Below are 19,101 nucleotides of genomic sequence, written 5' to 3' on the forward strand. Positions count from 1 at the left end.
AGTGGAAGAGACTCTGGTTTTCTTGTTTAACCTATATTCTCTTCTATATTGCTCTGTCATCCTTTCATGCTAGAGGTTCAAAAATAAATCAGTGGCCAGGGTGAAACTATAACTAAATTGATGAAAAGATTCCACAAAGGAGATGGGAGCAAATTAATCACTGGATTTCCAAGTTACAGAATCAACAGCTCTATACACGGAACAGACTATATAGTCAGTGATGCTACAAAGTCAGAAAATAAAGTTAAAGTGTGTAAAACTATTAATAGTCAGGAGCCACCATTACTACCTGCCTTCAATCCTCAACAATGTCCTCATCTGAAGGTCAGATTTTGTACATGAAAAATGCTTTTCTGAAGACTTCCAATAGCATTTGAAACAAATCTGCACTAAATAGAGTCATAGTCCTATTTATTAAAATCTTGCTTATGTATGATTTTCCAGCCCAGAAAGATTAGAAATGGTAACAATCGGCTAGTAGCAGTCATATGGACAGCTTCTAAAAGTGACAATTTGGCACTAAGGGAGAAGACAACACACTTCAAAAACAAACAACAGATCCAATTTTTACACAGTACAATAATGAATATTCACATTAAAGACCCTAACTTTAATTAAACATATGCTATCCTATATTTAATGCACAGTGAAATACTTTCTAAAAAATATGTTTTTACTGATTTTTTTAGAGAGAGAAAGGAAGGGAGAGAAACATTAATGTGAGAGAGAAACATCGATCAGCTGGCTCCTGCACTGGGGACTGAGCCCAAAACCCGGTCTGTGCCCTAACTGGGAATCGAACCAGGACCTCTCAGTCTATGGGGTGATGCTCAATCCACTGAGCCACAACGGCTGGGTTGAAATACTTTTTTTTTTTTTTTATCCTCACCCGAGGACATTTTTTGTTCAGATAGAGTAGGAGGGAGAGAGAGAGAGAGAGAGAGAAACATCGATGTGAAAGGGACACATCGAGTGGCTGCCACCCGCACAACCAACCAGGGCCGGGGACAAACTGCAACCAAGGTACATGCCCTTAGCGGGAACCAAACCCGGGTCTCTCGGGACCGCAGGCTGATGCTCTAACCGCTGAGCCAAACCGGCCAGGGCTTGAAATACTTTTTTACAAATGTTTTCAACTAAAGTGACAAAAAAATTAGCTTTGGTGCTGGAGAGAACAAGCTTCATTTCTGTGACACACAACATTCAATTCTCTGAAGACAGAGAACATAGTGTTAACTCTATGTTACATAATTGCCATATGAATAAACAGGTATTTAAACTGTCTTCTGGCAAGGCACTGTAAAGATTGCCACTTAGTATAACAGGTGTCAATAGTGTGTGCAAACAATATCCTTGTTGGACTGTTCATGGCTCTGTGAACCTGAGTGTTCCATAATCATTTTCAGATTTTTTAAGATACTATAACAAAGACTGTGACTGGTCCCACAGTTATTGCCCAATGTTTTCTGAGTGAATGACAAATAAATTTTTGTTTCATAATTCTGTAGTTTAATAATTTACTTACTTTTGTCACTTCCTCTGCCCAAATCTAGCCAGCATTAAAAATCAGAGAAAAATATACAGCATGAAAGAAAGTTGGAATTGAACATTTTCTACAACTTAGTATAGAGAAATACAAATATTTTAATTCAAATGGCATACTCCTTTTCCAGAATCACATTAGCAGATTAAATACAGTAGTAACTAAATAGTACAGCTTAACATACTGTGAAAGTATGCCTTCATATGTATAATACTATCAACTTTTGAATCTTATACTAATTCTATAAATTAATAAGAATAACAGTTTTCTAAAACTGGGATTATTTAACCCTTCTTAGTTCTGTTTTCTCATCTGTAAAATGAGAAGTTTGAACCAAATGATTTCTAATTTCTCATTAGTCCTAAAATTCTACAATTTTAGGAAATTAAAATAAAGCAAAGATAATGGACACTGAACATTGATACAGTCATTGGGATGGGGGGTGGCCAATAAACTAGAGATATAATGAGCTTAAAATAACCAGAGTTAAATACATCTTCTTATAAGTAGATGGTATCAGTAATAAAACAAACTCCCAATAAATGAAACAGTCTTGCTAACTGTTTAGGATATTTTTACAAAAGAAAACCTATGATTTATATACTAAATTACCAATGACTGAAAGAAAGAGTCTCACATTTTTCATTTACCTACAGATAAGACAATGGAAATAAATGACTGCATTCTCTTGCTATCCAAGGAAAGCCCTCATTTAGCCAGGGCTTCATAGAATTTTCTCCTTGCTTTTAATTCAATGCTAATATCAGGTATAAAGCAGTCAGTTAACCGCCAATTTATTACTACTTGTACTACAGTTTCCATGTCGCTTCTATGGAAGAAATGTGTCTAGGAGTATATCAAACACTCATAAGTCTTTTTCAGCCAACATTTTAAGATTTGGGCAATGTTCAGGTTTTTCGTATTTCTATTTTGTTAAAATATAAAAAATGCCTAACATTTCTAAAATTTCTTCAAATCAAGCACAATATATACACTGGATACTATATAACATTTCGTACCCTCAATTCTTGCTCAAGGTTATCACTATGCTGCAACTTTCTTTAGTGAATTAGCACATGGGGGAATGGCTTTGCCACTGCAAAAATATATGAACTACTGGGGTTTGTCTTGGCCTGGAATTGTAAAACAAATTAATTCTATATTGTCTGGGTGAAAATTAAGGGAACATCAAAGGTACCGAGACATAAAGTAAATTTGTATATCATATGCCTTTCTCTAAGTTAAGAATATTTTGTTAATTTTCTTGGCTAAAAGTGAACACATAAAGTGCAACTAAATTAACATCTTTTATTGGGTATAAAAGGCACAATAAATTTATGTGTAAATTCAGATTCTAAAGTCTCAAGTTTGGCATAGCTAATATATTTGGCAATTAAAACACATACTTTATTGTTTTTTTGGTTGCAATTATTACTTCAGCTGGTATTCCCTAATATCTTGTTAAACTAATGAATGCTTTAAACATTTTGAAGCTTTACATGCAAATTAATAGCAAGAGAAGGCACTTGATTCAAGATGTAGAAAACACAGTAGGCCAACAAACCTTTAGCCATTTTACATGCAGGAAGTTGAGCATGTAAGAGAAATTTACCATAATGTTATCTCCTTCTAGGCGAGCTGAGTTTAGTTGCTTAAATACATAGGTAAGAGACAAAGAACACATTATACCAATGAACACAGTGAAACAAGTTATTTTGCACGATAAAGAACACACAAACAGGCATTAAAACAGCTAATAAAATCATTTTCTACTTAAAAAATAACTGTATTTGTTCTATGGAATTTCATATAGTGATGCTTATTCAATGTTTCCAAAAGATTCAAATTTTCGAAGACAAAAAACATGGTCGATGCCTGATTTTAAATGAGAATAATTTAGGGAAGATGCATCATTTTAGAAACTGCCACCATTATCTATGATTTTTATTAAATTTTCACCTATGAAAACCCTTCTGACTACCCACAGCTTTCCTATTCAAAGATCATTTCTATTTTATGAACATATGATGCCTTCAACCACATTCTCTTTCAATCAACCTCAGTCAGGTCTTAACATACCCTGAAGAAATATGAAAGGCATGTCAATCCTTATATTTTTAATAAACTTCAAATTCGCATATGTGTACCTTAAAGTTAAAGTTGTTTGCTAGTGCTATAAATTCATTCATTTTATAGATTAAAGATTTAGAGTGCTGTGGAAATGCTTAAGTGAGCAGAGGGACAGATTAGCTGTATTATGTTATTTGAAGACATATTTTCCATCACATTTGTGTACCCAAAAGTAACAGAGTTAGACATCTAAACCTCTAAATAGTAGAGAGATTTGAAACCAGGTGATTTTTACTTCCCATTAAGAACTCAAAAGTAATGAAAAAAACTTTATATAAGACTAAGCTTAGATTAATAAATGTCAGTGCCTTAAAATTTAAATGTAAAAGTTCTATTTGTCTGATACACATTTTATACTATTTTTTTCTTTAAAAAAGTTTTTTAAAAATGTACTGAGAGAGAGACATCTATTTGTTGTTCCACTTATTTATATATTCATTGGTTGATTCTTGTATGTGTTGTATGTGCCCTGACCAGGGATTGAACTCACAACTTTGGCGTATCTGGTAGATGCTCTAACCAACTGAGCTACTTGGCCAGGGCTAAATTTTGTACTATATTCAAAACTGTATTTTTGCTCATTGTGAAACATTCAAGCAGGTTTTCTCTTTCCTACTCAATTGGTATATTTCAGAAATGCCTTTGATGTTGCTTTATCATTCTTCATTAGTAATTAGTAACCATTAATTACTAATGCTAATAAAAACGTTAGTAGAGTAGCAATATTGGATACAAGCACAAATATTTTACGGATAGGGCTAAATCATCAAAATGTTCAATCTGTTATATGAAATTGTGTATCAAGAATGGCAGAGATTTTGCATTATTTATCTATGAATACACCTCCTCAGCCAAGTACATTGTACAAAATTAGCATTCAGTAAATATAAAATTTAAAAAGAGTCACAAGCCTGGCCAGTGGGCCCAATCCCCACTTGGGGGCATCCAGGAGGCGGCCAATCGATGTTCTCTCTCATTGATGTTTCTATCTCTCGCTCCTCTCCCTTCCTCTCTCTCTAAAAATCAATAAAGAAAAAAACATATATTTTTAAATAAAAAAATAAATAAAAATTAAAAAGAGGTCACCAGAGCCTGGCTGGTGTGGCTCAGTGGTTGAGTGTCGACCCAAGCACCAGGAGGTTGATGGGTCAATTCCCAGTCGGGGCATATGCCTTGGTTGTGGGCCCAATCCCCCCTGGGAGGCATGGAGGAGGCAACCAATGGATGTTCTCTCTCATCAGTGTTTCTCTCTTTCTCTAAAATCAATAAAATAAACAAACAAATAAATAAATAAAAAGAGGTCACGAGAAATTAGTAAATGAATTTTCAAAAAGTAATGATATGTACACATCTCAAACTTTACTTGCAAAATCCCAAAACAATCCATGGAAATTTATAAATAAGTGAAATCAAAGAAAGTCTGAGGTTAGAGTAACCTCTTCTGCTGCCAATTAGTAACCAGGAAATGTGTCAAAGAAGAAAACAATAAAGCAAACCCAAACTTCTGGTGGTTTCTATTTTTCTGTATTCTCTACGTAAATAAAAGAGAGATACAGAAAAAAAAACAAACACACACACAATAAAGGCATGCCTCCAGTTTTTACGTAATAACAAACTAAAAGGACTTTTCCTTTCCAAAGTATTTCAGACTTACTACTATAAAATTTGAAGAAAATGAGTTGGTTATCTAGGGGAAAAGAACACAACTAAAATCACAAAATGTAAATTTTTGTCTAAACAAAAATAATTGGCTACAGTTAAATTTTGTTTCATGCAATATATAAATCTAGAAAAGCTGTGTATAAATGACATTGTTGAATAAAATCATTTGTATATTTCATTTTAAATGCAAATTTTCATTAAAAAAATTTTTGTCCTTAACAATACACAGCACAGAAAAACTGATGAGATCTTCTATGGATATATCAAAAGGTAACATCTCTCAAAATTTGTCTCAATTATTTTTAGCTCTTATATAGTTAATAGCAGTGGTAAAGTAATTTAAAATAATCAATGAAACTTTTATACTGCTAAATCTATGAGCTTCCTAACACATTTCCAGGTAAAAATGTAGACTACCATTATCCTGTAATAGTACTTGTTAAAGGCAGTTTTGTACTGACACTTGACAACAGTATTTATTCCATGATCATCACTGGGCAATGTAGGCATTTTTTTTTTTATCCTCACCTGAGGACATTTTTCCATATTTTGTTCAGATAGAGTAGGAGGGAGAAAAAAGAGAGAAACATCGACGTGAAAAGGACACATCGAGTGGTTGTCACCTGCACAACCCAACCAGGGCCGGGGACAAACTGCAACCGAGGTACATGTAGGCATTTTGAATAAAGAGATTCTGTTCTAGTTCAAACATTTATTTCCAAATGATCCTTATTTATCTTAACTTTCTTTCCTGATTAGAAAATTAGTATCTTAAAAACCAATTTATATTTTACTATATAAATTTATTACTAGCAACTAGAAATGAATATCCCGAGTCTCTTGCTAACCACAGAGTTCATTTTTAAAGTTCTGATTCGGCAAAAAGCCTGTTTAAGAAAGTTAGGCTGTTCTTGATGATGTCAAGATAATTCTGAGGGAAAATTGACAGTGAATTTGGAATTAATGTCTTGTCAAAAACAGCTCTTTTTCTGCAGTAACAAACATAGAATCTCTAAAAGGGGAACCGTCTAAAAGAAAATAATTTATTTCACTCATACAAGGCATTAGGGTAATCTCATAAGGCATCACTGTCCAACACCAAGTTATCAGTTTTAAATTTCATTCATAACCAAGTTTCCACCTTTTCTTTCCCAAAACAAGAGACCTACAACAGACTTTCACCAGTATGGTGATAATATGCTCCTTAAGGCAATGATTTTTGATGGTGGTAGTGGTAGTGAGTTGGGAACAGAAGGCAGTGGAAATGTCAGGCTCTTAACAAAACATATCTCTTAGCTCAAATTAAAAATGAACTTATTAGCTTCCTCTAATAAATCCAAACTTGTTTATATTGTACTATCTTAAAGAAGTTCCAATTAAAATATGATTAATCTCTTCAAACTTTGGAATAAAGATTTAAACAATATAAATAATATAAATTGTTAACAATATAAATGTTAGATCAAATAAAAAGCTTATAAATAAAACCTTTAAAAAAAGTAATATATATATCAATGAATTACTATGTTTAATACATACCCACTCAGTATTACCTGAGGTTGTTTTTATGAAAAAGATACCAGAATTTATTTATCCAAATAGGTTTCCTCCCCTGCAAAATAGCCACCTGTCCGTCCATGCTGCCACTGTTTGAATGTTTTGGAACTATTCTTTGTGACAATTCCTTTAGTCAATTTGAGCCACATGTGGAAAGGGAGTCGTATCCACTTTTTAAGTCACACACAAGCATTCTCAAACATGATTCTTTCTCATCTTAATTACTATTTATTTTTCTATTTCAAATGTGATAAATCTATCTCCAAAAAACCTATTTGCCATCACTGGTGACTAAAGATTTTTAAATAACATAACACAGCTTGAGGAGCTCATTTTTTTTTTTTTTTTTTAGCAATAGGGGTATTACTGAAATAAGAGTATTGTCTATTGATATGACTACTTTACACTGATTTGGATGTATTAAGTTCTGATAGACAAAACAATACCCCCTAAAGTCATATTCTAGTCTTAATGACAGATTGTAGAATGCATAGTAGATAAGTAAAATATTTTGCAAGTCTGAAAGTTACTAATCTAATTTTTTTCCATTAAGAAACACTACTTACTGAAGCTCTAGTTTCTGCAGCTTTTGCCTTTTTTAGTCTGGTTTTTGCAGCATCCAAATCCAACCTCTTATTTTGTAGCAGTTTCCTTTCTTTCTATAAGTTTAGGAAAGAAAAACATAAAGGTTAATGATGTTAACCAGTAAGAGCATACTTTTAAAGCATTATTTTCCATTAAATATGTGAATCATCTGATAAACTGATATATCTATAATTACAAAATTGGCTATAATGTGACCATTTTGGGTATTTGACTTCCTTTTCTTACTGTTCGCAATTTAAAAATAACAGACATTCTAGATATCTGGGAAAGATGGCAGATGTTGATAGAAACAAGGGAATATGAGTTTTAATATTTTGGGATTTTGCTCCATAGGGAACATTCCTTGGTTATCACAGCTAGGGGAGGAATATTACCAGCATCCACTGGGTAGAAGCCAGAGACACTGCTAAACATCCCACAATGCAATATAGCTTCCACAAGAAAGATTTATTTGGCCCAAAATGTCAGTAGTTTCCAGGATGACAAAATTTTCAAATTGTTACTGTTTATCTAGAAAGTGCCTATTATGAAGGAAGTATGGGCCTAGGGTAAAGCTGCTTGAGAGAGAGGAAGTGAGAGGGAGAGAAAGATAGGAATGTCGATGAGCAAGAACACTGATTGGCCGCCTCCTGCATGCCCTCCACTGGGGATTTGGCTCACAACCTGGGCATGTGCCATGTCTGGGAAGCAAACTGGCGATATCATGGTACATGGGTTGACACTCAGCCGCTGGGTCAGATTTCATATATTAAATTCCACCTTATTGACAATCTATTATCTTTTAAAACATATTTCAACTTGGTGACTTTTCCATTGTCGCAGATTAAATACTTTTACCCAGAGACAAATTCATTGTAAACATATTTTCCGTAATATTTTATAATAAGAAATCTTCAAATTAAATTTTGACATAGTATTTAAAATACAGCAGTATTGCAATAATCTCAGAAAAATATATCCACCTAAATTTCCATTGTCCATCACTTAAATTACAAATTAAATGAAAAATAACAGACGAATAGATTAGGTTTGGGAAAGTGATTATTTCTTTCTTATACATCAGCAATAAAACACAACTATGTGAAAAGAAAATAAGACTTCTAAGGATGCAAAAAGGAAGTCTAGTAGCCAGAAATATAGATTCTAATAATTAGGGTTCTGGCTCCCAGTTTAAATTAATAGTTACATGGCTATACTATGGTGATATTTTGTGCCATATTTTTATAATCATTCCAGGAACCTCTGTCTACAGATTTTAGTGCTGGTAATAAGTAAGAATGGATTTAAGGGTATCTCAATAACACTACAGGGATACAAAAGTGGAATCCATATCACAAATAGTTCTTTATTTTGGTTAGTTTTATGTTCTGTTGAATATATACCTATCTAGATTATTTAAAATTTCTAATCTTTGTGATATTTACACAGTTGGGAAGATGGCAAATTATTCATTAAAAACTGTAAATATATATCTAAATATTTTATTAAAAAATGGAAACACTTTTCAACTCACAGCAATTGTTTTGTAATCTCCTTCTATAAAGTTTCTTAATGGAGTGAGAAAATTTAAAGCTGATGTCTGAATCAGTTCTCTGTCTGCGGTTCCAATTCGTTTTTGTGTTTCTCCACATTTAATAAGAGCATTACCTGAAAAGAAAAAAACGTGTTTTTTTTTTAAATCACTGTCTGGTAATGTCAGAAAACAGAAACATGTTAAGATAAATCAGCAATTTGATCTGTCTCATAGTTGTCATTTGTCTACTTAAGTAAAAATCAAATAGAATTAACTGTAGTTAAGGCCGTTTTATTTAAAAAGTAGTAAGATTATAAATATCTAAATAAAAATGACGAAGATAAACTCCTTATCATATCATACTAATTCTACCAAAGGGACAAAAGAGGATACACTAAAATGTATGTACAGTAACAGTTCAAATAGTGTAGATATGTTTAGAAAAGTATAATGCTTAAAATATTTTAATAAGTAGATCAAGTAAAAATTTGACTTCTGTTTCTATATTTATGCACTTATATCAGGAATCTATAAATAACAGTATATATTTGTATTTTAAGTTAAAGAAAAAAAATCCATGTTTTGATAGAAAAGCACTATGGAAAATAGAGTGAAAGAAAAGGGAACCACAAGACCAAGATTCTACTCCCAGTTCTATCTCTAATAAGCTTTAATTCTGTGGATCTTAATTCCTTCATGTTAGGATGAGATTAGATTTGACTGGTAAGGAAGTTAGTAATATAACAGTAATTAAGAGCTCAATTTCTGGATACAGATTTACATTTAAATTACTAGCTGTGTGATCATGGATGAATTATGTAACCTCTCTAAGACTCAATTTCCTTTCTTTAAAATGGAGAAAGAATTTATATAAGTAGGATATAAAGTGAGGACTTAATGAAATAATACAGTATTCCAATGCCTGGAATACTCAATTGTTAACTATTATCAATTAATAATATAGATTTACAAAGCCCAATTCCAATAATCAGGGTACATTCAATGGAATTATTAGAGATGCAAACAGATTAAGTGAATTAAAAAAGAAAAATATAACAGAAGCATTTCAAATGATCATGCTCCACTAGGCCTTCAATTTGGTGAAGGAAAGCGTTGGGTCTCCTTCTTATACCTTTATGACTCCAGCATCTAACTATATCAGGCACAAGCAGGCAATAAAAAAATCTGTTTAACGTATAAAGTTTTTCTAAAATGTAGAAATAAAACTATAAAAATTTAAAGTATTTCCCAACTTCTGAAAACAATTATAGTTTGAAGAACACAATGTAAAAAATTTAAAATTGTACATCTAGATGGATTAAATGCACTCATTACACAGTAGTTAGGTTATTTCCTTCTGACATAAAGACACCTTTAAGTTCATTTAGTTCCAGAATTTATGAGCTATTTCATAAATCAGGACTATATGTAAAAAAGCATTTAATTTACCTATCATTTCATATCCATTTAAGAACCAATTTCTTGCAGAAGTCTTAATAAAGAGAATTATTAGACATGAACAATAGGAAAAAAGCTATAGCAACCCCAAATAGTCTTATGTTCTGAGAAAATTAGATTTGAAGGACAATGGTGTATAATGTTGAGCTTCAGAGTTATACAATAAAAAAGTGAGTACAACAGCTAACAAAGCTAGAGAAACTATAAAACATAATTATAAAAAAATTAAACTATATGAAGAAAACAGAAATAAAAAGCAATCCAAATATCCAGAGATAACCATTGTTAACATTTCTGTATTAATGACATTATGTATACTAATGAAAGCACTAGTGATTTGTTCAAACACTTATTATGTGCCAGATACTTTTCTACAGAAATAAATAAGCCGCCAAGAAAGCTTAAAAAGAAAAAAAATAGAGAAGACATGTAAACAAAAACTGCAATATATCATAAGTACCACAACAGATGAGGGTACAAGTGAAGAATTCATTCAAGTTTTTAAACCTAGAAAGATCATATCAAAATCTCACAACAATATAGGCTTAAATAAATTATTAAATTGAACAGTACATATTTATTTGTAACTGATAATTCTTACTTCATCCAAAATTTTAACATAAAAATTTGAAGTTAAAAGTGATTACACTAATATTAGGTAAATGTTAATACTGTCTCTAAGTAGTTAAAATCTAAAAGTAAAGGTATTTGTTAATATGTAGATCTTTTGCCTCTTGCTTACCATAAGCTGTTCCTGGGCCAAACTCAGTTCCTGCATCAATCATATATTGTCCCAAAAGTTCTGGGTTGTTTATACGACTTGGAGCTTTTCTATCCAATTTCTCATAAACAAATTCTTCTATCCTGGCATCTACAAAAAAAGTTTAAAATTAAAATAGCAAAACTATTTTTTATTTTACTTTTTAATATGTTTTATTGATTTTAGAGAGGGAGGGAGAGGGAGAGGGAAAGGAAGAAAAACATTGATGTGAGAGAAAACCATCAATGGGCTGCCTGCCTCCTGCTCACCTCATACTGGAGATTGAGCCAGAAACCTGGGCATATGCTCTGACCAGGAATCGAACTGCCATGGGACAACCCTCAACCAACTGTGCCACACTGGCCAGTGCATAAAACTATTTAATAGAATTTTTTGTTCCACTACCAGCCATTTATCACCTTGTAAAAATTAACATAAAATTAGCATGTTTCCAAGTACTTTTCTTAATATATAATTTTTAATTTATATGTTAGAAAATTATAAAGCTCTAAGAAACTATTTTAAAAATATGAAAAACGTTTTAGAAAAAAAATATTTTAAAATAAAGTAAAACTATTACAAGAGTATTTTATGTGATTCTAAGTTCCCCGAAATGGCTGGTATTCACTTTAAAGTTAGTGAAATTGCATTTGCCCCATTCATATCATGTCTAACTTTTAACTTTGAATATATGTTTTTAATTTTAAAAGCAGGGATTTCCAACTATGAAAATAAGGATATAAAGTACCTAGAAGAACCAGAGTCACATACTTCTGTCATCTTTTTTGGCCTTTTGCTTGCTCAAAAGCTTTCTCTCCCTCTTAATAGTTTAAATATAGGCATAGTGGTTTAAGAATAGAGTAATCCAGGCTTGGAACAGTCTACAGACAGAGATCAGCAATATGATGCCTTGGCTTACTTTTTAATGATATTTAATTATATTAAAGTATATAGATACCTCTGAGTATATATTCACTCAAAAGATTCCACCATTAAAAATAAGATTAAAACACAAGACAAAAATTTAGAGACAATTATACAACATTAGTATAGATGGAAAGAAAAGAAAAATGAATAAACATTTTAGTGTAATATTCAAGAAACTCACATTTACATTGCTATCTAACAGTGAGGTATTTCAGAGACAAATGAGAAAAAGTCCAAATTTCCAGAAACAATAATTAAATATAAATTAAAATTATAATCCAAAAAGAAGTTAAATATGTTCCCTTCAAAAAAGAAGTTAAATGTGTTCCCTTTAAGGGAACATAACTCCTCCAGTGGAAGTTCTATACAGTGCACTGAAATTTCAAAAATGAGCTGAACCAACACAGAAATACTTCAGGAGATGGCAAAAGTGTTAATTATAGAAACATAAAATAGGCTGTTGGTATAATACTTGCTTTTGTGGTAGACAATGGTGCAGCATCAGAAGAGTTTTTAGGCAGGGATTTAATAACCATTAAATTAGTTAAAACCAAAATGAGTCAGTTTAAAACTAATCATTTAGATGATGTTACCTAAATTTCAGAATCTCACTTTATGACTATGAGAGTAATTCTTAGCTTTGTTGCTTTCTACCTATTTGGTCAAAAGTATAAATCCCATGTTGATTTCATTCAGTTAATAAAACATTTGATATATTTTAAATAAATGTTTCATTTCAATAAGTCTTAAAAAATATGTAGGCAACTCCGCTATAATTCAATAAACATTTCTGAAAAACCCTATATTCTGAAAAATCATACACTAAAAATGACAGGGCTTACAGGAAAAGAGTTGTGTTTGACCATTCACAATCTAAGTAACTTTATAACCAGAGCACAAACAAAAAGCAAAAAGAATTCTGTTACTACTTCTGATTTAGAACCCTAATATAAAATTGTATTTATTAGCCATTATAACTTCTTTATATTAACATCATTACCATTTACCAGCTGTACACAACTGTATTTGCCATTCTGGAAAATATGTTTTAGAACAGACTATGTACATGGGGAACTCTGGATAGAGCAAGGAAGAAGAGAAAAAATGTCTACTACTTTTTTTTTAGATGGATAATTTAGGTATATAATTTAAGTAACCTTAAAAGAATAACAAATGTCACATGTATCCAAAAATGAGGCCTCAAAGTATAAAAGGCATAGTTTAGAAAGTCACTGCAATTTAAATAAAACAGCAAAGAATTACTAATAATTTGTGTAGTGCTAGAGTTTTATGTAATAGCAACAAAGTTGGAATTTTAAGTATCTAAAAGTAAGTTTATGGCACTCACAACACGGTCACAACAACAGGAAAAGGGGAAGGAAAGCATGCACTGCTGCCTTTGTCCTTCAGTTTTAATATATAAAGCTGGCAGTGAAAAGACTGGGTGTCAATACACTTGGTTCTAGTTCAAGTTCAAGTTCCCCTTCTAATTAGCTATGCTACATTGGACAAAATGCTAACTTGTGAGTTTCAATGAATAAACAATTATTATACACCTTATTTACAAGGTTATTTAGTTGAGTGATCTGCTTAGAATTGTCAAAAAATCAAATGGAATAATTTATGTAAAAACATAAAACTTAACATGAACATAAATAATTGGTAACGAAATAACTTTTCACCTTAATTATTTAGGGACAATTCTCCCCTGGATGAAAGAGGAAGATTAATTTAATTTATTTTCATAGCCCTTCATAACTCTTAAAATTCAGTCACAGCACGAAATTGAGTTTTCATGAGGATTCTACAAAAGCCCAAAAAGTTATTTGTCAGTTTATTAGGGGATACAAAAAGATGTGTTTATCACCCTCTTCTTCACCGAAATTGTATTTAATAACCACAAACCTCAAAGCCACAAACCAAAAAATTCTGTTTTCCAATAGTAATTAAACTTTTTTTAAAACATTAAAAACCCTAACAAGAAACTTTTAATAAGGTTAGTCAGTCAATAAGTCAGACATAAAGTTTCTTACTTGGATTTGGCTGCAATAACACTTCAGTTTGTTTCATTATTTTCTCTGTCCATATTTTGGTACATTCAGCTTTGCTAAGGAGGTTCTCTAAGTGAGCGTCCAATTCTGTCTTCTCTGCCTGGCCAAGCTTTTCTTCTGTGAACTGTTATTGATTATTAAAAAAAAATTTAAATATACCTCAAATACATTTTAGGAATCTATATCAATAATTAAAAACAAAACTCAAATCCAAACAATCCCAAACATACAAACAATTGTTTGTAAACCACTGCATATGAATGCTGCATTTTTTGCCCCTATGGTAATTTTGCCCTTATCTAGACCTCTTTTGTAGCACTTTTTATGATTCTATCTTATAGTTAATACATTCTTAGTTCTGCTAAAATGTATGGTGTGAATTCTGTAGAAAATTTAGCACACTGTCTGGTATATAAAGTATATAAATATTTTTGACTTATAAAGATAGGATAGCATAGTGCCAAGGAGTAAGAGCTCTGAGTCAGTTGGATATGAATTCATATCCTGACTGCAATGTTAACTGTGTGACCTGAGTAAGCTTTTGAATATTTTTTTCTTAGGTATCCTCTATCATAAAAGAGAGCCAATATATATCTTACAGTACTTTGAGAATTAATTAAGAGTATATATGTAAATCACTTTGTTCAGTGCTTGATAATTATTATTTTGAATTTAAAAAGGGCTGTTTATGTTTAATGTGGCATTGTATTACTGGCACTTTAATCACACCTAGTTAGATAGGCTTTTATGAGATGTTCTGGGAAACTATCATTTAAGTTGTTTCTTCAGGATATGTTCCAGCAATTGATTTATGACTAACTTTTGGAATACATCCTATTCATACTAGGATGAAGGCTCTTTTTTTTTTTTTAATCCTCGCCCGAGGACATTTTTTGACATTTTGTTCAGATAGAGTAGGAGGGAAAGAGAGAGAGAGAAACATCGACGTGAAAGGGACACATCGAGTGTTGCCACCCGCAAGACCCAACCAGGGCTGGGGACAAACTGCAACTGAGGTATGCGCCCCTAGTGGAACCGAACCCGGGTCTCTCCAGACCGTAGGCCAATGCTTTAACCGCTGAGCCAAACTGGCCAGGGCTACGAAGGCTCTTTTAAAGGTCATAAAATGTAGTTAAATGCACTCAATGTAGCCTGGCCAGTGTGGCTCAGTAGTTGAGCGTCAACCCATTCACTAAGAGTCTCTGGTTCAATTCCCAGTCAGGGCACATGCCCAGGTGTGGGTCCAATCCCCAGTGGGGGGCATGCAGGAGGCAGCCAATTAATGTTTTTTCTCATCAATGTTTCTCTCTCTCTCTCCCTCTGTCTGTAAACTCAATAAACAATAAAAACAAACTATATATATATACACATACATATATTCAACCTATATTATCTTGTGTTGGTTTTTGAGGAAAGGCAGCATTGCCCATACAGTAACAAAGAAGTAAAAATATTTCCGTGTAGATTTTATGGAGACTTCTGGATACTTTTAATTAAATACTAGGAGTGATGACTCAGGCTGCTTATCATGCATGTTTTTCTAGAATATGTGGCTTTTACCCATCATAACACAGGTATATCACTAGCACTAATGCTTATTAGTCAATACTCATTTCTGGCTAACAAAATGTAATGTTTACCTTGCCCTTTCTCCCCTCTCATTTCTTAAAATATCTTCTGCTGCTCTACTTTTCTGAGTTTTATTATGTTTCCTCCAGCATTCTTGTTTTTGGTCTAATACTTTCAACTGATTATCACTTAGCACTTTTAGCCGAAAGGTTATCCAGAATAACAACCAAAAGTCTATTTTTAGACTTCTGGTTACAACCCCCACCAAAGGTCTTGTTCAGGAGCTAGAAATAACAGCTTTAATAGTTTTTGTAAAGTCTTAGGTCTTACTGAGACTGGCCTTAGCCGAGCCCTGACCCAATGGGTGGAACTGAGAAAAGCAGTTCCAAAGCTACTGCTTAAGCCCATAAACTTGAGTGCACTATAACTGAACATAGGAGAGGCACTGGGCAAAAGATCAAAACCTCGATCCCAAGGTCAGTTGGGTAACTATGCAATCTCAATCTCAAGAGAGACCTCTGGTCTTCCCTTCAGATCCCTGAGATTTTAAGCAATAGACCTACTGTAGAGGTATAGATTAGAATTGTACTTGTTTTGAAGTCTGTCTCCAATAGTTAGATCATCTCCCAAATAAAGCAATACACCCAGGTGGACATTATCTATAAAGAATGGTCTACCAGTAGAGCAAAATTCTTCACTTAGCACCTTAAAAAGCAAATGTATCTATTTGTTCACTGCATTCATTCCTTCAACAAATAATATTTATTAAGCATCTACATATGTACTAGGCACTATTATAAGCACATTGGTTTCAGCAGCCAAAAAACACAAGGTTTCTGCTCTTAGGAAGCTTACATTATAATGGGGAAGACAGACAATAAATAAGTAAATACTTTGATAATAAGGATACAAAGATAAAAAGAAGGTGGAAAGAGGAACAACATAGGTGGTCCTATTGTTTCTTGAGTGAATTACTAAGTGATTAACTGCTTGAACTAATGAAGTCAGGTGTAGAGGACAGAAGAATTCATTCCACACAGAGAGGCTGTGGTACAGCAGAATATGAAGGCTTCAAAGGTGGAAGGATATGCAAAGCTGGGTCTGGAAGAGAGCAGGAGTTTGAAGATTGCCAGATGAGAGCAGTAAGAAAATAGCCTCTCTGAGCAGGTAACAATTAACCTGAGATGCAATGGTAAGAAATGAGCTATGTAAAGATTCAAGGGAAGAGTACAGAGTCCTCTGATGATTTATCTTCCTCTTGCATTTCTGGAGGATCATCAGCACCACTTTTAACCATGCTAAATACTACTTTTTGATGGAAATTTATATTTTATATTAATTTATATTTTAAAACCAAGAACAGATTAATACAACAATAAATAGATTAATAATTTAAAAATCAGTATGTATCAGGTCAGTCTTCCTGCAAGGCACTCTAAGAACTAGAAGACATGGTCTCTGTTACAGGAGAGCTAAATGAAAAATATTATCCAAATAGTATAAACCTGCAGGCCTTCTTTTTTCAGTACATAAAATCGTGTAAACTTTAATAGTTGTTTTATAGAAACACACTGGAATTAAATAAATAGGCTAGAACTTACTAAAAAATGTTCATAAATAGTGATTTAAGAACTAGTCTTTGAGTTTATCTGATAATGATTAGGTTTCAGGGCAAGTTTTTTCCCCAATAATATTACAGAGAACCAACAATTAGAAAGTTAATTATCGGGAAAACAAAACATTTCAATCTTCAGGTCAAAAGGTTTGTTTGTTTAATTATTTAATATTTTCTTTGTCATTCTCATGACACTACCTTACAGGCATCTCTCATTAAATATACTTTTTTTTTAGTGTAAAAGTGTAATAGAGCAAAGATGAGTATTTGTAACAAGTCATTTATTTGTATGAGTCTGACTTACAAAGTAAGATTATACAAACATAGTGAGCAGATTTTTTACTATTTCAGTTCAGAAGGGTAAAAAACAATAAATAAAACAAAAACTAAAAACAGTATAAGGAATGCTTAAGGTATGAGTAAGATAGAGTCTGATTACAGAAAACCTGTTTATAAAAAAGCAATTTTGTAGAGGCCCACATGAGCAATGTATTTAAGTAACAGTAGTAAAACTCTCTCTGATGTTTATTTATTTGCTTTTTTTTTTTTACTCTAACTACATCTGCTTCATATTTCAGTACATTATATGTGGTCATTTATCATCTAATTTGTTTAAAAATAATTTTTTTTTCTCAAGATCATTTACAAGACCCTTTTTATATTTCTGTATTCTTAACAGGGTTAGGGCTTTCGTATATGTTAGAAAATGCCACATACTAAGCTGTGCATTTTATATCAAATACTCTAAACATCATTATATAAGTGAGAATCATAATTTCAGTGATGAAATTGAGGATCAGAACTATGTAACATTATGCCAAGGTGCCAGTGTTGACATTCAATCTTACATCTGTTTGAATCATAATTACATTATACTACCTTTACAATAAGTACTTGCTATAAAAAACAGTTAATTCTTTAAATTAATACTTTCTATCACCATTATCCAAACATATTCTGTGCTTCCCCTGCCCCTGTGTCTTTCACAGCACTCTGGTCAGCTGAATCCTACAGTTTACCTCTGCTTCCTACATGATTGTCAATAATCAAATTACGGGTAACCTTCATCTTATGCAGAATAAACAAACAAACAAAAAGGGTAGAATGAAAAGGGAACTCACCGTATGGAAAAACATATTTGCCAATGACACACTGGATAAGGGGTTTACTTTCCTAAATATATAGAGTACTCAATACTACTCAACAACAGGAAGACAAACAATCCAATTAAAAAATGGGCAGAGCCCGGCCACTGTGGCTCAGTGGTTGAGCATTGACCCATGTGATCACCAGTTCGATTCCCGGTCAGGGCACATGCCCAGGTTGTGGGCCAAATCCCCAGTGGGGGACATGCAGGAGGCAGCCAATCGATGTTCTCTCTCACTGATGTTTCTATCTCTCTCCCTCTCCCTTCCTCTCTCTCTAAAATCAATAAAGAAAAAAATTTTTTTTTTTAAATGGGCAGAGGACCTGAATAGACACTTCTCCAAACAGGACATACAAATGGCCCAGAGACATATGAAAAAAATGCTCAACGCCACTAATCATCAGAGAGATGCAAATTAAAACAACTATGAGGTATCACCTCATACCTGCAAGAATGGCTACCATCAACAAATCATCAAACAAGTGCTTGTGAGGATGTGGAGAGAAGGATATTCTAGTACACTGATGGTGGCAATGCAAACTGGTACAGCCACTATGGAAAAC

The 19,101-nt window shown here is 32.7% G+C and overlaps 1 protein-coding gene across 3 annotated transcripts in view; it reads right to left on the reverse strand.

The window, feature by feature from the left end:
• Positions 1-19,101, reverse strand: part of SH3GLB1 (SH3 domain containing GRB2 like, endophilin B1) — a 38,380-nt gene that overhangs the window by 11,970 nt on the left and 7,309 nt on the right. Inside the window, exons 2-7 of one of the 3 annotated variants that reach the window (XM_036255861.1) lie at positions 14,190-14,331; positions 11,212-11,340; positions 9,012-9,145; positions 7,459-7,551; positions 3,156-3,194; positions 1,526-1,549 (exon numbers count right to left, since the gene is read on the reverse strand). In XM_036255861.1, coding sequence (XP_036111754.1) covers positions 1,526-1,549; positions 3,156-3,194; positions 7,459-7,551; positions 9,012-9,145; positions 11,212-11,340; positions 14,190-14,331 — 561 coding nt within the window. Of the gene's footprint in view, positions 1-1,525; positions 1,550-3,107; positions 3,195-7,458; positions 7,552-9,011; positions 9,146-11,211; positions 11,341-14,189; positions 14,332-19,101 lie in introns of all 3 variants that reach the window. The other 2 variants (XM_036255860.1, XM_036255862.1) reach the window with 2 other exon arrangements.

Source organism: Molossus molossus, unplaced genomic scaffold (genome assembly GCF_014108415.1).
Source record: "Molossus molossus isolate mMolMol1 unplaced genomic scaffold, mMolMol1.p scaffold_m16_p_12, whole genome shotgun sequence".
Lineage (NCBI taxonomy): Eukaryota > Metazoa > Chordata > Mammalia > Chiroptera > Molossidae > Molossus > Molossus molossus.